At 47.2% G+C, this 25,382-nt stretch overlaps 1 protein-coding gene across 1 annotated transcript; it reads right to left on the bottom strand.

Annotated features, from left to right (window-relative positions):
* On the bottom strand, positions 1–24,733 carry LOC145337255 (zinc-binding protein A33-like). Its single transcript, XM_080182045.1, has 6 exons — positions 24,469–24,733; positions 21,955–22,050; positions 11,786–12,019; positions 3,524–3,546; positions 3,315–3,430; positions 1–589 (listed from the first exon to the last, which is right to left on the bottom strand). Exons 1-6 carry the CDS (start codon positions 24,652–24,654, stop codon positions 12–14), a joined length of 1,233 nt encoding a protein of 410 aa, XP_080038171.1. The 5' UTR covers positions 24,655–24,733; the 3' UTR covers positions 1–11.
* Positions 24,734–25,382: the final 649 nt, after the last annotated feature.

Here is a 25,382-nt window from a genome sequence, read left to right on the forward strand (position 1 = left end):
TGAAACTGTCTTTATTTGGATGAAGGGTTAAAACCCTCATCCTCCTGGATTGTTACTGTCCGGGGACAGATTTTCAGGGGTTCTGTGTTTTTACCCCCATCAGTGAGATATGGACTGAAATAAGGATAGAGTTTCTCAGTGAATGTACCAGTGAAAGTGTAGATATGGGACTTGTTATCCGAGTTATAAAAGGACACCTTCCCTCCCTCATAATCCAGACAGACTCGAATCTTTCTCGGATTCACACTCAGATCTAAATGTTTCCATGGTTTCTCACAAGCCCAGTATTTATTCCTCTTTCTCAGTGCCATTGCCCAGTATCCGGAACCTGGATACAGGGTGATTTTCCCTTTCCTATTGATGGATTCCTTGGCCACACCCACACTCCACTTTGTCTTGTTTCCCACCTCCACCTCCCAGGAATGTTTTCCTGATGTGAATCCCTCTGATCCCAGGACACGGAGATAGTAATTAAATCTCTCCGGATTGTTAGGGAGCTGCTGCCGTTTCCCGGTGTATCTCACGGTGCTCAGGTCCTCAGACAGGAGAAGTTCAGGATGGGCTGTATTAGGGTCGAAGGTGACTGGAGCTGGGAACAGATGGACACGGATAAAATGTTAGTCAGACTCACTGTAACTTTCACAGCCGGTTAGTGATTGGGAAAATCAGCAATGATCCAGAATTAGAAATTCATCCCCCGGGGAAGAGCTTAAACAGCGCACAGGGGAAAGGGGAAGACACTACCCGGGGGGAAGGTTTTACCCGGACACCACACCCTGCAGTGAGGTTGAGGAAACCCCGTGACAGAGAGAGAGAAATGGAGACAGGCTGGGGGGGCGGGGTCAGACTGGGGGCGGAGCCAGGATGGGGCGGGACTAGGCGGGGGCAGGGCCTGAATGGGGGGTGTGGCATTGCCAGGGGCGGGTCATATCTCTGGGTGGGGGGGCGGGGCCGGGGCCCAGGAGAACTGAATGAGGGATCTGTAAAAACGATGGAAGAGAAACAGAGAGAGAGACAGAGCGACAGGCAGAGAGAGGGGGGCTCGTCTGCTGGTGACACGAATGCGACCCCTGAAGGTGCCTCCCCTCCTGTGTCCTGATGCGACCCGGAGGGACCTGCCATCCTGTCCAATGGCTGCAAGAGAGAGAAAGCTGGACTGGGAGAACAGGGACATGAAACACAGAGAGAGACAGAGAGAGAGAGAGACAGACAGAGAGAGACAGAGAGAGACAGAGTGAGAGAGACGGAGTGAAGCAACATCAGGTTGTTACAGAAACAAGCAGCCACACTTGGACCGTGCTGAATACAAGAGACGGATTAAAGAGCGAGAGAGTCAAGTCAATGGTGGTTTAGTCTGTGCCGTGTCCCCGGGGCTGGTTGGAGAAGTGAGTGTTCCTCAGTTTGAGGGATAGTGAGTTAGAAACCGGACAGTCCGGCAGCCCCTGTTAGAAGCCCCTGATCCACCAAAACCTGTGGCTCCCCTTGTACAGCGGAGGGAAACTCCAGTCACTGATGACGGGGCCCCACCGAGGGGGCAGCGAGAGGGGAAGCGCTTTAAACCCGGGGAAAAGCAGATCATCCCGACCTGTTTCAATTGTGGGGGAAGTGGACAGTTTGTCCGAGAGTGGAGGAAACCAATGAAGGGCCAGAGTCAGGGGACTCGGAGTCAAGAGACACCCGAGACAAACACCCCGAGTTTCCGGAAATCCCACAAATGAATGAAATGGTGTCAGCACGAAAACACTCCCCAGGGTCAGGTCCATGTGGCCCAGGGAGAGGGTGTCCCGGGAAATTCAGCAGGAAGGGACTGTACCCAGCCTGAGTATCCTTGTCCACTCAGGTATGATGAGTGTGATAGACAATGTGTAGATATTATAGTGGAGGGAGAGAAAGGTAGTAGAGACAGGAGTGTCCAACACGGGAGTAGATTCACCCTCTCCTATGATCTACAGGAGGATCCATTATATTGGGAAGATTTACAGCTGATACAGGGGCTGGAGCGATATCCAAACCTTTAGGTTTTAGGGTGGGACCCCCTCCAGACAAAGTGGACATGGGTTTTAGTGAGATGGTGGCCATCGGGGGGCCGGATCGGCGATTAGAGGCCGGGTCCGGTCATCGGGAGGCCAACAGATACCGGGTCTGACCATCAGGCGACCGGGGGAGGTGAGGGGGGGATGCGCTTGTCAACCAATCTCCCGGCAGACTGAGAAATCAATGCATGTGCACTCGCCCCACCAACGGAAATCCCTTGACTCTGTGATACACTCAGTGCCGAAAATTCATTCAACTAAACTCGCCCAAAACACAGATGGGAAAATCTCCCGTATTCCCGCCTGTTGGGAGCTTAGTTTTTGGGGAAAATCATCCCGCCCCGTGTCCCAGCCACAAAACCAACAGACTTTCCTTAAGGTCGTGGGGAAAGAGCTGGAAAAGGCAGTAGCCTCTCGAGTGGAACAGGGAGTATTGGGACTGAGATGACAAATGTGAAAAGGCTTTCATTAAACTGAAAATGGACTTGCAGACTGGCCCAGCTCTGGGAGCTGTGGACCCCGACAAGGACTTTTATCTGGAAGCTGCAGCCACTGACATCAGTTTCAGTGAAGTCCTTCTGCAGGAAACAAACAGTCACTTGTGACCGGGAACTGATGTGAGCAGAGTCCCAGCAGACCTGGAAAAGGGATTTTCCACCTGTGAGGGACATCTGTTAGTGAGCTGTTGGACAGTGAAACATTTTACTGTTTTCGCCCGCACCCAGTCTCTTACATTACTGACCCACCACAATCCAATCCAACTATTGTGAGACACAAAAATCACAGAAGGAACAGGATCTAGTGTCAGAATAACCAGCTGGACTTTATTACTAAGTGGGAAAAACATGAAAGTAAACAGAATGGATGACCCTAAACTCACAGCTCATCTCAACTATCCAGGAGAAGCCCATACTTGTACTGTACAGGGTGTTTGGGAAACTGGGGGAGGATTCAGGGCAGGAATTAACCCTGAGGGATGAGATATTTATGTTGATGGCTCTAGTTTTGTGGAAGAAGGAAAAAGAAAAACAGAATGCTGGATTAATGATCCACAAAGGGAGGTTGAATGGACAATATCCTTTCCCAATACTGTGTGTTCAGCAGGTGGAGCTGGTCCTGTGACTCTCTGATCTGTCAATTCTGTATTTTAACAGAAAATTGACTGAAGTAAAATCTAATCCGTTACAAATACAATTGTATATTTATTTTAAAAAGACCAGTCCTTTCTACTAATGATCGAGAGAGCTGTCTAATAGCTGGTGTCAGGAAGCTCACACCCACCTGTATTAATCACCGTCAGCATCTTTTTCCACACTCTGTACTGCAGTGAGCAAATGTACTTCCCCACATTTATTAAAGGGTAAACCCTCTGTGGCTCTGGGAGAGTTTGTTTCACTCTGAAACAGGAGATAAAGGTCAGTGTTGGATCATTCCAGACTGGGGGAGAAATATGTTAGAAATAAAAATCACATCAAGGGTGTAAATTTTACCTTTTCTGTATATCCGGAAATTTCTGTGGAACAAGAACAATTATTACTGTTTATGTTTGGAGAACATTTTATCACAAAAAGTAAAGTAAGAGACTGGATTCCACAGAAAAGTACATTTTACATATAGAAAGTTATGGGACTGCCTCTTCCTGGACCGTGAGTTACTCCACAATATTACAAATGAGTCGATCTTCCTGCTCAACATGACTCACAGAGTGGGATTTTCCAGCTGCACTCACCCCTCATCCAGAAAATCCCACCCGAGGTCAACGGACTTGTGCATGATTTGCTCCCCACCCACTACAATTCCCATGGTGGGCAGGATGTGAACCTTTCCCCTGCAGAGTTACAATCCAATTGTAAAGTCCTGATCAATATCCAATAACTGGAATTAATTGATTGTTTGAAGAGATTCACTTTAATGTTTTCATTTTATAATTTGTATGTGTCCTGGACACAAATGTTTTTGTGAACCTTTCCCAGTGTTATCCAATAGAAATCACTGTCCTTTGTCACAATGACAAAGTGCACAGAAGGGTGTGTTGTCTGCCTGGTGCTCGGGTACAGGATGTCGCAGCTGGGCTGCAGAGGAATCTGGAGTGGGAGGGTGAGAACCCAGTTGTGGTGGTACATGTGGGTGCCAGCGACGTAGGCAAAGTGCGGACTGAGGATCTGGGGAGGGAGTATGAGAAGCTGGGAATGGAATTAAAAAGTAGAACCGACAAGGTGGTCTTCTCTGGGCTACTGCCTGAACCGAGTGCAGACGGGCGTAGGGTTGACAGGATAAAGGAAGTGAATGGGTGGCTCAGAGATTGGTGTGGGAGGAATGGGATCGAATTTATGGGGCATTGGCACCAGTATTGGGGTAGGTGGGACTTGTTCGGGCGGGATGGGGTTGGTCTGAATCGTGCTGGGACCAGAGTGCTGGCGAATCGAGTAAAGAGAACTGTAGACAGGGCTTTAAACTAATTAGGGGGGGGGAGGGTGCGAGGGTAGGTGATGTTAGGAGGTCTACAGTTAAGGATAGGGTACAGGTAAGGGAAGAGGCTGAGGATGTCCCAAGTGGTGGCGTTACGGCAAATAGGGTCCAGAAGAAGGCTGGGATGAAAGCGCTTTATCTGAATGCACGAAGCATTCGGAATAAAGTGGATGAGCTGGTGGCGCAGATCGACACAAATGGATACGATCTGGTGGCCATTACAGAGACGTGGCTGCAAGGTGACAGGGACTGGGAGATGAATGTACAGGGCTATCAAGTGTTTAGGAAGGATAGGCAGGAGGAAAGAGGGGGTGGCGTAGCTCTGCTGATTAAGGACAGCATCAAGGTGGTAGCAAGGGATGATATCGGAGCCAAAGAGCAGAAAGTGGAATCGTTGTGGGTGGAGATTAGGAACAGCAAAGGGAGGAAGACGCTGGTGGGTGTCGTCTATAGGCCCCCGAATAATGATCTGGAGGTGGGGCGGGCTGTTAACGCGCAAATAAGTGCGGCGTGCAGGAACGGGACGGCAGTAGTTATGGGGGATTTCAATCTGCATATTGATTGGTCGACCCATGTTGGACGAGGTGGGCTCGAGGAGGAGTTCTTGGAATGCTGCCGGGATAGTTTCCTGGAACAGTGTGTGTTGGAGCCGACGAGGGAGCGAGCTATCTTGGATCTGGTGCTATGTAATGAGGCGGGTAGAATTAGGGACCTTGAGGTGAAGGATCCTCTTGGAGAGAGTGATCATTGTATGGTGGAGTTTCTGTTGCAGATGGAGGAGGAGAAAGTGGGTTCCCGGACACGTGTCCTTTGTTTGAATAGAGGGGAGTATGGTAGGATGAGAGAAGAATTGGCGAATGTGGACTGGGGGAGCGCGTTGGAAGGTAGGTCTGCTGAGGAGCAGTGGAGGATCTTTAAGGAGATCTTTCTTGGTGCTCAGCAGAAATTTATTCCGATGGTTAAAAAGGACAGTAGGAAGAGAGGTAATAAGCCGTGGATAACGAAGGAGGTGAAGGAAAGTGTTAAATTAAAAGCGGAGGAATTTAGAGTAGCTAAGAGCAGTGGGCGAGAAGAGGATTGGGAAAGGTTTAAATGTCAACAAAGATTGACAAAAAAGTTGATAAAGGAGGGTAGAAGAAGCTATGAAGCTGGGCTAGCACTTAATATAAAAAAGGATAGCAAGAGTTTTTATAAATATATAAAAAGGAAGAGGCTGGCTAGGGTGAACGTTGGTCCCTTAGCGGATGAGAAAGGGGACCTAGTGGTAGGGGATGGGGATATGGCTAAGGTCTTGAATAACTTTTTTGTTTCTGTCTTCACGGAGGAGGACGTGAATAATTTGCCGGGTGTTAGCGATGGAAAGGTGGTAGGACTGGAGGGTCTTAATGACATTACTGTTACTAGAGAGGTGGTGCGCGACAGACTGGAGGGGCTGATTGTGGACAAGTCCCCAGGACCGGATGGAATGCATCCGAGGGTTCTGAAAGAAATGGCGGAGGTGATAGTGGATGCCTTGGTGGTTATTTTCCAGACGTCGCTGGATTCCGGGGAAGTGCCGGAGGATTGGAAAACGGCTAATGTTACGCCGTTGTTTAAGAAGGGTGCCAGGCAAAAGGCGGGGAATTACAGGCCGGTTAGTTTAACGTCTGTGGTAGGTAAAATGTTAGAATCCGTCATTAAGGAGGAAATTGCGAGGCATCTTGAAGGGAATTGCTTGATAGGGCAGACGCAACACGGTTTCATTAAAGGGAAGTCGTGTCTGACCAATTTACTGGAGTTCTATGAGGATGTGTCTAGGGCGGTGGATAGAGGAGAGCCGGTGGATGTGGTCTTTCTGGATTTTCAGAAGGCGTTTGATAAGGTACCTCACAAGAGGTTACTGCAGAAGGTCAGAGGACATGGAGTTGGGGGTAGGGTGTTAGCGTGGATAGAGGATTGGTTGTCAAATAGGAGGCAGAGAGTGGGGGTCAATGGGTGCTATTCGGATTGGCGGTTGGTGACTAGTGGGGTGCCCCAGGGGTCGGTGCTGGGGCCTCAGCTATTTACCATTTATATAGATGATCTGGAGGAGGGAACCGAGTGTAGGGTGTCGAAATTTGCTGATGACACCAAGATTGGGGGAAAGGCAAATTGTGCGGAGGGTGTGGAGAGTCTGCAGAAGGATCTAGATAGGCTGGGCGAATGGGCCAGGAAATGGCAAATGGAATTTAATGTTGGCAAGTGTGAGGTGGTCCACTTTGGTAGGAAGAATGGTAGGAAGGACTATTACTTACGTGGCGAAAAACTGCAGCAGGCGACGGTGCAGAGGGACCTCGGGGTCCTTGTGCATGAGTCGCAAAAACCCAGCCTGCAGGTGCAGCAGGTGGTCAGGAAGGCGAATGGGATGCTGGCCTTCATAGCGAGGGGGATTGAATATAAAAGTAGGGAGGTCTTGCTGCAGCTGTATAGGGCATTGGTGAGGCCGCAGCTGGAGTACTGTGTGCAGTTTTGGGCGCCGCACCTGCGCAAGGATATTTTGGCCTTGGAGGGAGTGCAGAGGAGGTTTACTAGGCTGATACCGGAGTTGAGGGGGTTGAGCTATGAGGAGAGGCTGAATAAACTAGGCTTGTACTCGTTAGAGTTTAGAAGAATGAGGGGAGATCTCATTGAGACGTATAAGATGATGAATGGGATGGATAGGATAGAGGTGGAAAGACTCTTCCCGCTCAAAAAAGACAGTAGGACTAGGGGGCACAGCCTCAAGATAAAGGGGGGGCAGTTCAGAACGGAGTTGAGGAGGAACTTCTTCACTCAAAGGGTGGTGAATCTCTGGAATTCTCTGCCCGTTGAAGTGGTGGAGGCTGCCTCGCTAAATATTTTTAAGAAGCGGGTTGATGGGTTTTTGATAAGAGAGGGGATTAAGGGTTATGGGGAGAGGGCGGGAAAGTGGAACTGAGCCACGACAGATCAGCCATGATCTTATTGAATGGCGGGGCAGGCTCGAAGGGCCAGATGGCCTACTCCTGCTCCTATTTCTTATGTTCTTATGTTCTTAAATCACTATCTATCCGAGAAAGATGGATAAAGCTCCAAAGTTAGTTTTACGTTCAGCCTTGGGGCTCATCAAACTTGCATTTGAATCTTTGTCTGCAGTTATCCTATTTTGTACTTTGCATTGGTGTTCAAAAGGAGAGGGATACATGGATCGGTGGTGTCTCAGAGGGATATGTAAACCCTTTAGAACAAGTCGTCATTACGAGGGAGGAAATGTTAGCTGTATTAAAAAGCATTAAGGTAGACAAATCCCCAGGGCCAGATGGCATCTATCTCAGCTAACTGAGGGAGACAAGAGATGAAATTACCGGTCCTTTAACATAAATCTTTGCTTCCTCGTTGGCCACAGGTGAGGTCCCAGAGGATTGGAGGATAGCCAATGTTGTCCTGTTATTTAAGAAGAGTAGCAAGGATAATCTGTGTAATTATGGTTCAGTGAGCTTGATGTCAGTGATAGTGAAATTGTTGGAGAAGACTCTTAGGATCTATACATATTTGGAACTGAATGGTCTTATTCGCGACCGACACAAGGTTTTGCATGAGGGAGGTCATCTCTCACTAATTTAATTGAGTCTTTTGACGAGGTGACAAAAATGATTGATGAGGGAAGGGGTGTGGATGTTGTCTACATGGACGTTAGTAAAGCATTTGACAAGGTCCCTCATGGCAGGTTGGTGCAAAAGATTTAACCACATGGGATCAAGGGTGAACTAGCTAGATGGACTCAGAATTGGCTTGGCCATAGAAGACAGAGGATAACGGTGGAAGGATGCTTTTCTAAATGGAGGTCTGTAACTGGTATGTTCCGCAGGGATCAGTGTTGGGACTTCTGTTGTTTGTAATCTATATTAATGACTTGGAAGAAAACATAGCTGGTCTGATTAGCAAGTTTGTGGATGATACTAAGTTTGCTGGAGTTGTGGATAGTGATGAAGATTGTTAGAGAATACAGCAGGATACAGATAGGATGGACAATTGGGTGGAGAAATGGCAGATGGAATTTAATCCGGACAAATGCGAAGTGATGCATCTTGGTAGATCCAATTCAGGTGGGAGCTGTAAAATAAATTCCAGAACAATCAGGAGCATAGACACAGAGAGAGGTTTGGGTGTGCAGGTCCACAGATCCCTAAAAGTGTCAGCAAAGATGCAAAAGGTGGTGAAGAAAGCATATGGCATGCTTACCTTCATTGGCTGGGGCACCGAGTATCAAAGTTGGCAAATTATGTTAGTTATATAAAACATTGGTTCACCCAGATTTGTAATATGTGTCCAATTCTGGTTACCACACAACCAGGAAGATGTGGAGGCTTTGGAGAGAGAAAAGGTTTACCAGGATGTTTCCTGGTATGGAGGGTATTAGCTATGAGGAGAGATTGAATAAAGTGGGATTGTTCTCCCTGGAAAGACGGAGGCTGAGGGATGACATGAAAGAAGTTTATAAAATTATGAGGGGCATAGATAAGGTGAATTTTTGGAAGCTTTTTCCCAGGACACAAATGACAATTATAAGGGACACAAGTTCAAGATAAGAGGGGAAAGGTTCAGTGGAGACGTGCGGGGGAAGGTTTTTTACACAGAGGACAGTATTGGCCTGGAATGCACCGCCAAGGGTGTTGATTGAGGCAGATACATTTGCGACATTTAAAACTCATCTGGATTGACACATAAACAGACAGGGAATAGAGAGATACAGACAGTTGGTCTAGATAGGACGTGATTGGTGCAGGCTTGGAGGGTCGAAGGGCCTGTTCCTGTACTGTACTGTTCCTCGTTTTTTGTTCAGATAGAGTGTCAGAGCACTTAGTGTAAGCTGGAAAGCTGAAGCATACAGAATGAATTCTAATGTCAGCTACACTTGCTGTGAGTCACACTGAGCTCAATGAGCAACCAGCTGAGTGGGAACTCCATTGTCACAGGGAGCGGCTTTCAGCTGAGATGTTAAACCGAGCTCTCTGCTGTCTGTTCAGGTGAAGGTAAAAGGTCATAAGACTGGAGCAGGAGAAGGTCTTTGACAGAATATTGCACACCTAGATGATGGATGTGCTCTCCAAAATGGGGTTTGGGAGAGAATCTGAATCCAACTGCTCGACACAAACACCAGTAGTGCAGTTTCAGTTAATGGGTGAGAATCAGAAAGCTTTCCAATTAAATCTGTAGTCAGGCAGGGCTGCCCCTCTCTCCTGTTTGTGTGTTGTTTAGAATCATTTGCTGAGTCCACCAGGAAGAATTCAAATATAAGAGCAGTGACAATCCCAGGCAGCAGAGGCACTGTGCTTGGATGATGTTGCCGTCTTTTGCTCGGATCCGCTGTTGATGCACAAACATCAACATCTGCAACCAGTTCAAACAGGCCTGGGAAGCCATGGTAAATCGTGGGAAGAGTGAGGCCATGTTCTTTGGGAACTGGGTGGATCAACAATTAGTCTCCTTTACTGTCAAATCAGGCAGCTTGAGGATACTGGAAATATGGTTTGGAGGGATCAGGGCATGCATTAGAATCTGGAGAGAGCGAGTAGCTATAATGAACCAAAACCTGGGTATATGGGAATGATGCTCCCTCTCCATTGCAGGCAAGAAGCTGGTCATCAGGTGTGAGGTGCTCTCAGTATTGGTGTACATGGCACAGGTCAGACTCGTTCCCCACTCCTGTGTGTGGCAATCACGCAAGCCATTTTCTGCTGCATTTGGCGGTCAAAAATGGACCATGTTTGTAGTGATATACAAACCTCTAGATAAAGGGGAGAAAAGCATGCCAAACATTGTCCGAATCCTGATGGCCACCTTTGTGTCTGGCTGCATGAAGCTGTGCGTAGATCCTCGGTACGCAAACATTAGGTGCCTCTACGTACTGAGGTTCTATCTGTCCTCAGTATTGTAAAGAATGGGTCTGGCCACATTGCCACAGAACGTTCCAAGTACTTAGACTGTGCCATACCACCTTCCTTCATGGAAACGTTTATGTGGAGAAACATCTTTGATGATAAGCCCATCTGGCAGTGGTCAGCATGCCTAGAGGCCCTGAAGGGAAAGGAGATGGTGGATCCTGTTGGATGGTTCCCTGAGCAGACTGTTAAGGTCATGTGGCAGAACACCTCATCACCAGAAATTTCAAACAAGTACCAAAACCTAACTTGGCTGGTAGTGAGAAAGGCCCTCCCGTCAGATCCTTCCTACAGGCATGAGTCTCACCCCATCTGCACATTGCCCTTGAAGAGACTGTTGTCCACCCTCTTGTGAAATCAGCCTTTGCAAAGAAGGTGTGGAGAAAGATGAGGTGGTTTTGTCAAGATTCATCATGAGCAGCTCCGTGATACAGGACTCTGTGCTCTACGGGCTGTTCCCAGGGATACACTCCAATATAATCATCAGCTGCTGCTGGAGAATCATCAACGCCGGGAAAGACACTCTTTGGTCTGCCCGAAACTTGTTGGCCTTCCAGCGCAAGAAACTGCAGACTGGCACATTCCAAAGCTCAGGACGATGTGCTGAGGGATGCACTGAAGCTTGGGGCAGCTGCTGCAGAATCCCACTGGGGAAGGTCACTGTCTAAGACCTTTCAACCACAGTAAAGTGAAGGGAGCAGAACCCTCTTGGACCAAATGAGTCACTGAATGTATACAGTAAATATTATCCTTCTCACAATTGTATTCATGCAACTCAGGGTGCAACTTGATCTCTGTAGATAATCTTTCAATACCTTAACACCACCTGTAAGGGCCATTTTGAAATGTCCATAATGTTTCTTTGTGTTGAAGTAGCTCAATGTTTAACAGAATGTAGATAAAGAAGCTGAATAATTGCACTTTGTGTGATGGTCATTTTGAAATGTTTGGCGTGTTCTTTAAGATATTTTATGAATAAAGTATATTTTTGCAATCATAAAGCAAAGCCTGGCAGGATCCTGGATTGTTGTTCCCAGTCTCAGACCAACAGCTGTACTGGAAATGTACACTCAGGGGAGAATGGTCTGATCATTCTGAGGGTTTCTCACTTTGTATGAAGCTGATTTTCTTCATTGTTTAATTTGATGAAACTATCCCTCTATAATATTACTCTAAACAAGCTCCAGATTTCGTCATTTCCATGTTAAAGACAGCCGTTAGTGATCTTAGTGTGAGACAGAGAAATCCAAATGTCACAGGTGATTGGGGTAATTTTGGTCAGTGAGTTTTATATTCTAGATTTTGATGACACAACCTGCTCATTCTTCAAGACGGTGAAGCAGAGAAAAATAAAGAAACAGTTACCGTTAAAAACTTGATATTGTCCTGTTCACTCAGCTCTTGTTCAATATCCTGAACAGTGACTGAAAGCGATGAGATTTCCTCCGTTATCTTCTCAATCCTCTCCTTCATCTCCTGACTCTTTTTCTCTTTCTCAAGTTTCAGATCTTCCAACACAATCCTCTCTTCCTCACGGAGAAACTGGTGAAGTTTTTCAAATTCAGCTTTAATCTGTTTCTCTGTCTTTACACTTTGATCCTTTAGAAAATATCAGTGAGATTGAAAAATCAAATGAGGATGTTTAAAAGGTTGTTCAGCCTGAGCAGTTCTGTCCATATCAGAATATTAGAGAGAAAAACTTCCCAATCCTGTTAATTTCCAATCCTGATAATTTGACAAAGAACAAAGAAAATTACAGCACAGGAACAGGTCCTTTGGCCCTCCAAGCCTGCACCGACCATGCTGCCCAAGTGAACTAAAACCCCCTACCCTTGCAGGGACCATATCCCTCCATTCCCATCCTATTCATGTATTTATCAAGATGCCCCTTAAAATTCACCATCATATCTGCTTCCACTACCTCCCCTGGCAACGAGTTCCAGGCACCCACCACCCTCTATATAAAAAACTTGCCTCTTACACTCCTTTAAACCTTGTCCCTCGCACTTTCAACCTACGCCCGCTAGTAATTGATTCTTCGACCCTCGGAAAAAGCTGCTGACTAACCATTCTGTCCATGCCTGTCATAATGTTGTAGACTTCTATCAGGTCTCCCCTCAACCTCCGTCGCTCCAGTGAGAGCAAACCAAGTTTCTCCAAAGCTAATTCTTGTAGCTAATGCTCTACATACCATCCTGGTAAATTTTTTCTGTACCCTCTCTAAAACCTTCACATCCTTCTGGTAGTGTGCCGACCAGATCTGAACACTATATTCCAAGGGCACTGCAGCCTATTGTGCTGACAGTCCAGCCTTCGCAGGGCAGGTTCACTAAGATTCTGTGAAGCTGCAACATGACTTGCCAATTTTTAAACTCAGTGCTCTGGCTGATGAAGGTAAGCATGCCGTGTGCCTTCTTGACTACCTTCTCTACCTGCATTGTCACTCTCAGTGACCTGTGTACCTGCACACCCAGATCCCTCTGCCTATCAGTACTCTTAAGGAATCTGCCATTTACTGTATATTTCCCGTCTGTATTGGACCTTCCAAATGCATTACCTCACATTTGTCCGGATTAAACTCCATCTGCCATCTCTCCGTCCAAGTGTCCAACCAATCTATATTTTGCTGTATCCTCTGACAGTCTCCATCGCTATCCACAATTCCACCAACCTTTGTGTCGCCCACAAACTTATTAGTCAAACCAGCTATATTTTCCTCCAAATCATTTATACACATATTACAAACAGCAAAGGTCCCAACACTGATCCCAGAGGAACTCCACTTGTCACAGCCTTCCATTCAGAAACACACCCTTCCACTGCTACCCTCTGTCTTCTATGACCAAGCCAGTGGGGCTGTTTATCTGATTTATTTTATATAAAGAATATTATTCCTTAATGTAGTGACATCTAGTTAATCGATTAGATGTTTAGACAAATGATTACCAGATGGTCACTTATTCAAGAGAGGGAGCTTTAACTGGGGGATCGAGTTGCTGATTTCTCTGTTTGCTTTAGTAGGGACTATTTTTTGATTTAAAATCTAGGTTTTAGATTCTTTCTCAAATAAAAACACCTCCTGTATGGCCTGATGTTCCTCTCGGGGTGCACCCGAAGTCAGTGTGGGTGGGAGCAGATGTGAAACTGTTCCTGTTGTTAATGTGAGATTACACTGGGTGACCAATTCAGGCCTGGCCAGAGTGTAACGCGTCTGCTAGTTGGGCTAACACTGTGCGCAGGTGTGAATGTGTCGGGCACTGGGTCCAATGAGGAACGGGCAGGAGGTTTAATTCGGAGGAGACAATTCCCTGAAGACTGGCTGGAGTTGTGGGGGAAGCTGAGTGAGGTTTATTTAACAGTTATAAATAGCTGTGTATAGTCACTCCATCGGCACCAGGAAGGCAGGGAAAGCGTGTGGGCAAGTTGGGTGGGCTACCTGCCCCCTGTTTCACCAATGCGTGCCTGGATGTGCTAGTGCAGGATGTCAGTGCCAAGTGGCACATTTGGATGCTCAGGGAAAGAAAGTGCCCCACCTGACAAAGAAGGCCTGGTCGGTGACTACCACCCAGGTCAGTGGACACCAGGTTGTGGTGCTGTACCTAGCTGCTGTGCTGCAAAAGGTTTGATAATCTTCTGTGGTTGATAAGGGTTAGTGCAGAGATGGCATGGACCTGTGTAGAGGTGTAGTTAGGTGTTCAGTCTCCTCAGTGCTCAGAGGTCTGAGTATGTGTATCAACTGCACTGAAACCTGCCCTGCTAAGGCTGGACTGTCAGCACAATAGGCTGTGGTGCTTTGCAGGCGAAGGTGTGCCAGTGTTTAATGGTCTGCCAATTGCCAATGTGAGGGAGGGGACATTGTGAATGAACCTTAAGAAAGATGGAAGTCTCCCCTGTCAGGAGAAGACAAGTCACAAAGCTGCAGAGTGCCGCTGAGCCAGTGGGGGAATCCCCAATCTGCTGGTCCTCACTCAGAGTGAGAGAAATGCTCTCGAGTTGAATTTCCACCAGCCAGCTCATTCCTCCAGTCCTGGTGAGATCTGGGATGAAGGTAAGAGTGCAGGTCCCAGATGTGTGTGCCATAGGAACATGTCATGGGACCCTCATTAGAAAGTGAGCTGCCCCAGCCAGAGTGGCCTCTGAAGCTCCAATACAGACAGTACAACATCACTCCAGTGTCTCAACAGGCAGCCTTGCATGTGTAGTGACGTTGATGATGGAATTGACTGATGTGGCTTCTTTCCACAGATGAGCCAACTGCACCAGCCGCAGTCCACCCCAAGCACCTCCCCCTAAGCGCCAAGGGAACATTGCTCCGGCGCCTGTGTCACGCTGTACCTCAGAGCCAGGCATCAGTTCAGATACTCACATGTTGGTGGGTGTTAGGTCATCACCTTTACAGGTGGTGCACAGTGGTGAGGGTCCAGCACACCCACATGAGGAGGTGGAAGAGGCAAAGTGATCCCAGGATGCTGACATTGGGAGCACTGCTGAAGACCAGGACCATGCTGAGTCCGGGGCAGATGGTGAGCCTCTGAAGCTGCATATCCAGCGGGATGCGTGGGCAGAAAGGGCAGAGATCCACGAGGATCTGAATGCCATGGTCTCCATCATTGAGGAATCTGTGTGGAACCTGAGCACTGTGTTAACCCTGAGCACTGAGTGCACAGCCTCCTCAATTGACAGAGTGACGTCTGGAGAGACAGCTTAACGGACACCCTCAGGAATTCCAGGGGAAGTGTTTGAACCTGCAAACCAGCGCACTGACTGTGACCTCAGGAGATCACTGCCAGTGTGAGTGATGGATGAGGAACCAAGTGTCTCTGCTAAGTGCTGTCCATCACTGATGAGCAGAGAGGTCCAAATGCAATTCACGCTGCTGGCTGAGCTTCCTGTTGTTTCTATGGTTCCTCAGGGTTAGGCAAGGTGAGTTACCGGTCAAATTTTTCAAAGTGTGTCCATAGGTCTAAGGGTAGTCAAATAAATGGCAGGGAGACGTGTCAGCTGTGTAAGGTGCAATATGTGGGAGTTCCTGGAGACACAGCATCTCCAGAGAGTCCACATCTGCACCAAATGTCTGGAGTTGCAGCGTTTGAGGGCCCGGGTTAGGCAACTGGAGTTGAGGCTGGAGGATTTATTTTTAGTGAGGGAAAATGAGGCACTAATGAATAGGAACCAGATTCAAGAGGGGATCCCAGAGCCAAGGAGGGGGGATGGGTGGGTTACAGTTAGGAAGGGGAAAAAGAAGAGGAGTAATGTTCCAAAGACTACCCCAGGGGTAGTCTCTCAAGATAGCAGGGGTAAGGCACCAACTGAGGTGGAAAGGGCACAAGGGGAAGAGGAAAATGCCTCAGAGGGAAGGAAGGGGGCTGGATGTGAGATAGTGGTGGGGGACGGGAGGGTTAGAGGAATTGATAGGCGGTTCTGTGGGCAAAAGCGGGACTCCAGGATGGTGGTCTGCCTCCCTGGAGCAGGGGTACAGGATGTGTCGGAGAGGGTAGAGGGAATGTTGAAGTGCCAAGGGACCCAGGCGGATGTAATTATACATGTAGGAGAGAAGGACATAGGAAGGAAGAGTAGGGGGGAAATACGTATGCAGTTCAGGGAGTTGGGAGCCAGGCTGAAGTGCAGGGCCTCCAGGGTGGTGATCTCTGGGCTGTTGCCAGTGCCCAGCAATAGCAGGGATAAGAATAATGAGATCCTGCAGCTGAATGCGTGGCTGAGGGATTGGTGCAGGACTGAGGGTTTTAGTTTTGTTGACCATTGGGAAGTCTTTGCAAAGGAAGGGCACTTGTATAAGAGGGATAGGGAACACTTAAATGGGAAGGGGACACATATTTTAGCTGGGAGGTTGGCTGGAGTGTTTAGGCAGGGTTTAAACTAGTGTGGAGGGGGTGGTGGGGAGGAGAGAGACAGCTCAGGCACTGGGAGTGAGTTGGAGGTCAGGGGAAGTCTAGATGATAGGAAAATCCCCCAGGAGAAGAAGGATCCGAGAGGGCCTGAGGGTCTTAGGTGCATCTGTTTTAATGCGAGGAGTGTGACGGGAAAGTTGGATGAACTTCGGGCCTTGATGTTCGCGAGGAATTTAGATGTGGTGGCAGTGACAGAGACGTGGTTAAAGGAGGAGCAGGACTGGCAGCTAAATATTCCAGGGTATAAGTGTTTTAGGCGTGATAGAGGTGGGTTGAAAAGAGGAGGGGGAGTGGCACTCTTAGTTAGGGAGCAGATCACAGCAGTGCAGAGGGAGGATAACATGGAGGGGCTGGAAATTGAGTCTCTGTGGGTGGAGTTGAGGAATAGGAAGGGGGCCATTACTATGCTAGGAGTGTACTATAGGCCACCTGATAGCCCACGGGCAGTGGAAGAGGGTATATGTAGGGACATTTTGGATAAGTGTAGGAAGAATAGGATTGTTGTAGTGGGAGATTTTAATCTCCCTGGGGTGGATTGGAAGGTGCCTAGAGCTGGGGGGTCTGATGGGGAGGAATTTGTAAGATGTGTATTGGAAGGATCCTTGCAACAGTATGTAGATAGCCCGACTAGAGAGGGGGCGATACTGGATTTAGTTCTGGGAAATGAGCCGGGTCAGGTGGTTGAGGTTGCGGTAGGTGAACATGTGGCTAATAGTGACCACAACTCCGTCTACTTTAGGATACGAATGGAAAAAGACGAGAGCTGTCCTCAGGGGAGGGTGCTAAATTGGGGGAAGGCTAGATACAGCCGGATTAGGCAGGAGCTTAGGGATACAGACTGGGATAGGCTGTTGGAAGGCAAGACCACGTTAGGCATGTGGGAGTCTTTCAAGGGAAAACTGCAAAGGGTGCAGGAAAGGCACGTGCCAGTTAGGAGAAAGGATGGGAAAGGTAGGATTAGGGAACCGTGGATTACTAGAGATATAGAAGACCTGGTTAGGAAGAAACGAGAGGCATATGTCAGGTCTAAGCAGCTGGGAACGGAGAGAGCGTTGGAGGAATACAGAGAGAAGGAGGGATCTCAAACGGGGAGTTAGGAGAGCAAAGAGGGGGCATGAGATGGCTTTGGCAGGTAGGGTTAAGGGGAATCCAAAGGCATTTTACTCCTATCTTAAGAACAAAAGGATGGCTGGGGTAAAATCGGTCCTCTCAGGGACAGACGTGGGGAATTGTGCTTAGAGGCAGAGGGAATGGGGGAGATCCTGAATGTTTACTTTGCGTCGGAATTCACGAAGGAGAGGGGCTTGATGTCTAGTACGGTCATTGAGGGAGCAGTAGACCAATTGAAAGATCTATCGATTACGAGGGAAGAAGTGTTAGGGCTTTTAGATGGCATTAAAACCGATAAATCTCCGGGGCCTGATTGCATTTATCCTAGGCTGCTTAGAGAGGTGCGGGATGAGATTGCTGGGCCTCTGACGCGAATCTTTGTCTCTTCTTTGGACACAGGTGAGGTCCCAGAGGACTGGAGGATAGCGAACGTGGTACCGTTGTTTAAAAAGGGTAGGAGGGATAGCCCGGGTAACTATAGGCTGGTGAGCTTAATGTCAGAGGTAGGTAAGTTGATGGAGAAGACTCTTAGGGATAGGATGTCTGTGCACTTAGAGCGTTGCGATCTGATTAAGGATACGCAGCATGGCTTTGTCAAGGGAAAGGCTTGCCTTACAAATCTGGTAGAATTCTTTGAGGAGGTGACAAAAACGGTCGACAAAGGACGAGCCGTTGATGTCGTCTATATGGATTTCAGTAGGCATTTGACAAAGTCCCTCATGATAGGTTGGTACAGAAGATTAAAGCTCATGGGATATGTGGTCAGGTATCTAGATGGGTAGAGAACTGGCTTACAAAGAGGAGTCAGAGAGTAGTAGTGGAGGGGTCTTTTTCTAGCTGGAGGTCTGTCACTAGTGGTGTGCCGCAGGGCTCAGGACTGGGACCTCTTCTCTTTGTAGTGTATATAAATGATTTGGAAGAGGGAGTAGGTGGTGTGATCAGCAGATTTGCTGATGACACCAAGATGGCTGGATTGGCGGGCAGTGAGGAGCAGTGTCTGGCAATACAGCGGGATATTGATAGGCTGGTTGATTGGGCAGATACATGGCAAATGGAGTTTAATCCAGATAAATGTGAGGTGATGCATTTTGGCCGGAATAATGTAGGGGGAGTTATATGGTAAAGGGTAAACCTGTAAGGAGTATAGAATCGCAGTGAGACCTGGGGGTGCAAGTGCACAAGTCTTTGAAGGTGGCAGTGCAAGTGGAGAGTGTGGTGAAGAAAGCCTATGGTATGTTAGCCTTTATAGGAAGGGGTATAGAATATAAGAGCTGGAGTCTAATGTTGCAGTTGTACAGAACGTTGGTTAGGCCGCATTTGGAGTACTGCGTCCAGTTCTGGTCGCCTTACTACCGGAAGGACGTGGAGACTCTGGAGAGAGTGCAGAGGAGGTTTACCAGGATGTTGCCTGGTATGGAAGGACTCAGGTATGAGGAAAGATTGAAGAAATTGGGGCTCTTTTCCCTTGAAAGACGCCGACTGAGGGCAGATCTAATAGAGGTATATAAGATTATGAAGGGTATAGATAGAGTAAACAGAGGTAAGCTATTTCCTATGATAGAGACATGTAGGACAAGGGGCCATGGACTTAAGGTTAGGGGGGAGACGTACAACACAGATATTAGAGGGAGGTTTTTCACACAGAGGGTAGTGGGGTATGGAATGCTCTGCCAAGTAAGGTGGTGGAGGCAAACACGCTAGAGTCATTTAAGAGTAACTTGGACAGGCACATGACTTGAGTTGGAGATGGGTGGATATAGGAGATTGTTTTAAATAAGGGTCATTAGCATTGGGGCATCCCTGGTAATGTAAATGGGTATGGTATGATAATGTTTTTTCTCTTTTCATTCACAGGTTTTAAGTCGGTCCACCTCATGTCCGATGAGGGGCATACACGCGATGGGTCGTACTGGGGCTGCTCTTGGTTGTTCGAGATTGGCCTAGTGCTTCATGTCGTTAGTGTGTGCCTAAACTGGACAAGATACTGGGCAAGACGACAGCTCAGTGACTATCACTGATTGCTGTGCAGACACATGGATTTGGGCCGGTGTCTGTGGGAGTTTGCGCATTCTCCCCGTGCTTGCGAGGGTTTTCTCTGGATGTTCCGGTTTCCTCCCACACCCCAAAGATGTGCTGTTAGGCTGGTTGGCAGGAATAAATTGTCCCGAAATCAGTTTCCCTCAATCTGGATGGCCATAAAACAATAGACAGGGGTCGTAGGTGGAGAGGGGGACTGGTGGTGTTGAGATGTCGGCGTGGGCTCGTTGGGCCGAAGGGCCCGTTTCCCGGGCTGATTTTGTTCTTCGTTCTCACAGGGCATTCCGAACGAGGGCAGCAGCTTCTCCACTCTTTGCCGTGATGAAGCCACAGTTCCTGCGGAATGGCCAGCCATGGGGCTGGATTCTCCCTCCCAGCCGGAGACAACTCAGGCTCCACCAGTCAGAGGACTACCACCAACGGCCCACCTGGAGAGCAAAGTCAGCAGGCTGCCTCCAATGTCACTGCCAGAGAGGGGAGAAGGGGAAAGTCATGGTAGGGGTGCACTAAGACACAGCACCCAGAGGCGTCAATCTAAGGCACCTTCAGCACAATAGGGACGTGTCATGGGTGATATTATTTGTCATTTTGAAGCTTGTGTTAGGGATGGCAAATGTATACGTTCTTTTCCTGTTAATCTAAGCTAATGTAAGTGTTTTCTTTACTGTAATGGGCTGAGGTGTTTTGAACAGTCGCCAGATGCTGCATGGGCTTGTAACTGTATAGTGTTTGCAATCCTTTGGATCAGTCAAAGTATCAGAAGCGCATCTTGAGCAATCCACTGGACCTCTGCACCACCACTCTCGCGGATGCATAAGTCCCTATCCCTGGAGAGGCGTAACCTCCAATGTCATGGACCTCAGACATTATTACAGGTTGGTGCTCTGCTTGTATACTCTAACCAATGAGTAATGGTGTCTGTGGCATCCCCACCCGCCTTGGTCTCCCTGCTGAGCCCCACCACCAACTCAGCCTGTGCCTCTCAACGGTCTCTGGCTGGGATCCTGCCTGCACTCGCCTTGCCTCCTCTCCCTCCTGTTCCTCTGTTCCTCTTCAGAGGAGATCACACCAGCTGAATACATTCTCCCCATTAGAGCAGATACAGAGGGATCACTTGCTCCAATCCTCACGGAAATTTTCTTGTGATGATGCAGTCCCGAAATGCTGAAAGGGCACGCTAATAAAAGCTAAAGAATTACTGAGAAACTCAGGAACAACTCTGTACTCACACAACAATGAGCTCACAATGAGAGAAAGTGTTGCTGCTCTGTGGGCCGCATACGATTTTTACACGTGCGTGGTGATGTCGGGAAATCGTACTCAATGTCGTTTCATGAAATTTTATTCTCGAACCAGGTCAGATACACATCCAAGCATAAAATTCTGGCCCACTTCCAGACTATCAATCCTTTCTTCATTTGAAAGACCCTTATCAGGTCCCCATCTCCCCCCCCATTCCCCATAATCTTTTTCAGAGAAAAGAGCCACAGCCAGTTCAATCTTTCCAATTTAAACTCTTTTAAATTTTAAAGTTTATTTGTTAGTGTCACAAGTCAGCTTACATTAACATTGCAATGCAGTTACTCTGAAAATCCCCTAGTTGCCACACTCCGGCGCCTTTTCGGGTACACTGAGGGTACATCTCGTCAGCACATCTTTCGAACTGTGGAGGAAATGGGAGCACCCAGAGGAAACCCATGCAGAAAGGACATTATTAAACTAGAAAGAGTGCAGAAAAGATTTACTAGGATGCTACCGGGACTTGATGGTTTGAGTTATAAGGAGAGGCTGGATAGACTGGGACATTTTTCTCTGGAGCGTAGGAGGCTGAGGGGTGACCTTATAGAGGTCTATAAAATAATGAGGGGCGCAGACCAGCTAGATAGTCAATATCTTTTCCCAAAGGTAGGGGAATCCAGAACTAGAGGGCATAGGTTTAGGGTGAGAGGGGAGAGGTACAAAAGTGTTTAGAGGGGCAATTTTTTCACAAAGAGGGTGGTGAATGTCTGGAAGAAGCTGCCAGAGGTAGTAGTAGAGGCAGAAACAATTTTATCTTTTAAAAAACAATTAGATAATTACAAGGGTACGATGGATACAGAGGGATACGGGCCAAATGCGGACAATTGGGATTAGCTGAGGGGTTTTAAAACAAAAGGGCGGCATGGACAAGTTGGGCCGAAGGGCCTGTTTCCATGCTGTAAATCTCTATGAATCTATGACTCTATGACACGGGGAGAACATGCAGACTCTGTACAGTCAGTGACCCAAACCACGAATAGAATCCAGGTCCCTAGTGCTCTGAGGCAGCAGTGCTAACCTCTGTGTCACCGTGCCACCCACACAGTTCCAGGATCAACCTTGTGAATATTTTATACACCATCTCCACTCTCTCTTTATATCTATAATATGAACACAGGATCCTGCATCTTGTAATTCTGTAAGTGTATAGAATGGAAAGTAAAATAAAATCAGAAATACCTGAATGTGGGTTAATGTTTTCTCGTAATCACTTTTTACAGCGCAGCATTCCTTCTTCTTGTCCTGGACAGGCTTCAGTGAGTTTCGCAGTTCTTCCTAAACAAAAACATCAGTTAATTTGTACAATTTTCAGAAATACACACCCAAAAATTAAATAACATTTGGTTAAAATTAAAATTCTCTGAGCTCTCAGGTTTTTATGAGGCTTCAGTTTCTTCACGTGTAGCAGTTTGATGTAAACTTCCAGTTTGCTGTCTGTGTAAAACTGGTGTTTGGGATCAGTCCCCAGATTTAGGCACCACCTGACTTTCTAAACATTGAAATTAGGAATATCAAAGAATAATATGTTGCTCAAGGTATGAAGTTCAACCATGTTTTGATTTTTATGTTTTAAACTGATTTAAAATAGTATTCTGATTTAAACTGAAACTGAAACTGATTTAAAATAGTATTAAGTCACAGGTAGATAGATTTCTGATCGATGAGGGAATTAAGGGTTATGGGGAGCAGGTGGGTAAGTGGAACTGATCCACTTCAGATCAGCCATGACCTTATTGAATGGCAGGGAAGGCTCGAGGGGCTAGATGGCCTACTCCTGCTCCTATTTCTTATGTTCTTATGTAGTATTCAGAAATTATCTCTACTGTTAATGTGTTCATTCAACTGGTCAGCCCATTGCCTTTCTGTTTCTGCCTCTTACTAATAAACAACTCTGATGTCGACATCATAAAGTCAATAAGTGATTACCACAGAAGTTCTGTTTTTTGTCATAAAATGTTAACTTAGTGAGTTGGTCATATCTCAAAAAGTGTGACACATTCAGCAATAGTTACCATACCAGGCAGTTTTATCTATTTTGGGTTGCTTGTGAAATAGAGCAAATCAACTGGTTTTACAAGGCAGGCTTTCTTTGTGGATGCAGCTTGCTGTTGGCTGAGTTCTCAAAACATCTACAGTTGGATAAGTTGGATGCTTCTGATATCGTTTTTTCCCTTTTTGATCTTCCCGTATCTGAACTAGCCTCTTAAAGTAAAGTTTATTTGTTCGTCACAAGTTGGTTTACATTAACACCGCAATGAAGTTACTGTAAAATTTCCCTAGTCGCCACACTTTGGTGCCTGTTCAGGCCAATGCTCCTAACCAGCATGTCTTTCAGACTGTGGGAGGAAACCAGATCTCCCGGAGGAAGCCCACCCAGGGAGAACATGTAAACTCCACACAGACAATGACCCAAGCCGGGAATCGAACCAGTGTCCCTGGTGCTGTGAAGCAGCAGTGCTAACCACTGTGCCACCATTCTTCAGAAGTGAAACTTAATTACCTTCATTTCGTGAGTTTACATTTTAGAATGTAAATGCAAAGTCTCCTCCTTTGAAATGTTAATACATCTTCAGACCCTTTATGTTCTATTTCACATTGTTACCAGCTTGCCCTTGGAAAGCATCTGTTTGACCTGTTGCTAGTCTCATCAAAAGTACGAGCACTAGCTGCATTAACCTATCCAAACTGCCCCTGACTTTAAGCAGTCCAATAGTTTTTTAAAACATATAAATATTCCAATTTACTGGATGTGCCTGATATTTTCATGTGATCATTATTTTTCTCTAGCAGCTTGTATATTTCTTGCCTTTTGAATATCTCTGAATCTGCTCTATTATTGACAGTAGTGCCCTCACTTGACTAGGCCTCAAACTCTGCAATTTCCTCCTTAAAACTCTGTCTTTCTTCTTTGGGACATTCCAGAGAAACTACCTCTGTGACCAAAGTTTTGACCATCTGTTGTAAGATCCCCTTATCACATAGAATCATAAACTCCCTACGATGCAGAGGGAAGCCATTTGACCCATCAGCCTGCACCGACACTCTGACAGAGCATCTTCCCCAGCCTCTATCCACGTAACCTCACGTATTAACCCCGCTAATCCCCCTAACATATAGATCTTGGGGACACTAAGTGGCAATTTAGCATGGCCAACCAACCTAACCTGCACATCTTTGGAGTGTGGGAGGAAACCGAAGCAGCAGAGAAAACCCACACAGACATGGAGAGAATGCGCAAACTCCACACAGTCCCTCAAGAATTGACCCTGGTTCCCGGCAGTGCGAAGCAGCAGTGTAACCACTGTGTGCCGCCGTGCCACCCCAATTTGGGAGGCAGGAGATTTCCCAGTGCACTGGGAGATCGGGGACCTTGTATAACGGCACGCCAAGATCTCTGCAGCTGGCTTTACCAGCGAGCTCAGGCTCCATCTCCTCCCCCCTACTGGCAAGAACCGCATTCTGGCTCTTTTTTTTGCACTAAGTGCCATAAGATTGCAACTGGCAGCTCGCTGAAAACAACCATCATGATTCTCTCTCATTTCTTGCCTGTAACTTTGAATTCTTTTGTAAACTTGCATCCTGAAGAATTTAATAATAAATATTGAGAGATACTCAAACCCAAATCTATGACTGTTCCCTGTTGAGGATTCTGTTATCTGTTTCTGTGTTTTATTTTACACAGGATCTCCTCACCTTAAACTCTTCAGCAGCTTCTTCCACTGGCAGCATCTCATGGTTTTGATGATTTTTTGAAGTCTGACAAACGACACAGATGGGCTGATTGTCAGTTTTACAGAAAACTTTCAGCTTCTCCTGGTGATGGCTGCATTCTGGTTGAATTTTATCAACTTTGTCACTTTTTACAAACGGTTCCACCATGTTGGAGAGAGTGCGGTTGGGTCTCAGATCCCTGGAGGAAGACTCTTTTCTACAGACGGGGCAGGAGGCAGTGACAGCTTCCTCCCAGTACTGGGTTATACAGGATCGACAGAAGCTGTGATCACAGTCGATTAAAACAGGATCTTTATACAGATCATGGCAAACAGCACAGGAAAGTTCATCTTCCTTCTCGACAGACTGATCACCTTGTTCTGTGCTCTGAGTAAAATGGTGATCAACGTTCAGTGAAATACTTTCACTTTCATTTCCTGACTTCAGCAGTAATATTATTATAAACCACACCCAGAAAAGGGTGAGGAAAATACGTAACAGAAATCAGATAAACCCAAGTTAGTCACGAATTGTGTTTGGGAATCTGCCACCCTGACAGCCCGGCTCTTGTAAAAATGTAGATTTTTATTACCATAATTGTCGATCTCATGTAAAAGTCAGCCTACAACATCGAGCCAAAAAATTCAAACTCTATTTCTACTTGATGACACAGGCTGACTCTCTCACCCGCTGACCCCCCTCACTTGCTGACCCCCCTCACCCGCTGACCCCCCTCACTCACTGACCCCCCTCACTCACTGACCCCCCTCACTCACTGACCCCCCTCACTCACTGACCCCCCTCACCCGCTGACCCCCCTCACTTGCTGACCCCCCTCACTCACTGACCCCCCTCACTCGCTGACCCCCCTCACCCGCTGACCCCCCTCACTCGCT

This window comes from Carcharhinus amblyrhynchos, unplaced genomic scaffold (assembly GCF_965287045.1).
Source record: "Carcharhinus amblyrhynchos unplaced genomic scaffold, sCarAmb.v2.hapA scaffold_45, whole genome shotgun sequence".
In the NCBI taxonomy this organism is placed as follows: domain Eukaryota; kingdom Metazoa; phylum Chordata; class Chondrichthyes; order Carcharhiniformes; family Carcharhinidae; genus Carcharhinus; species Carcharhinus amblyrhynchos.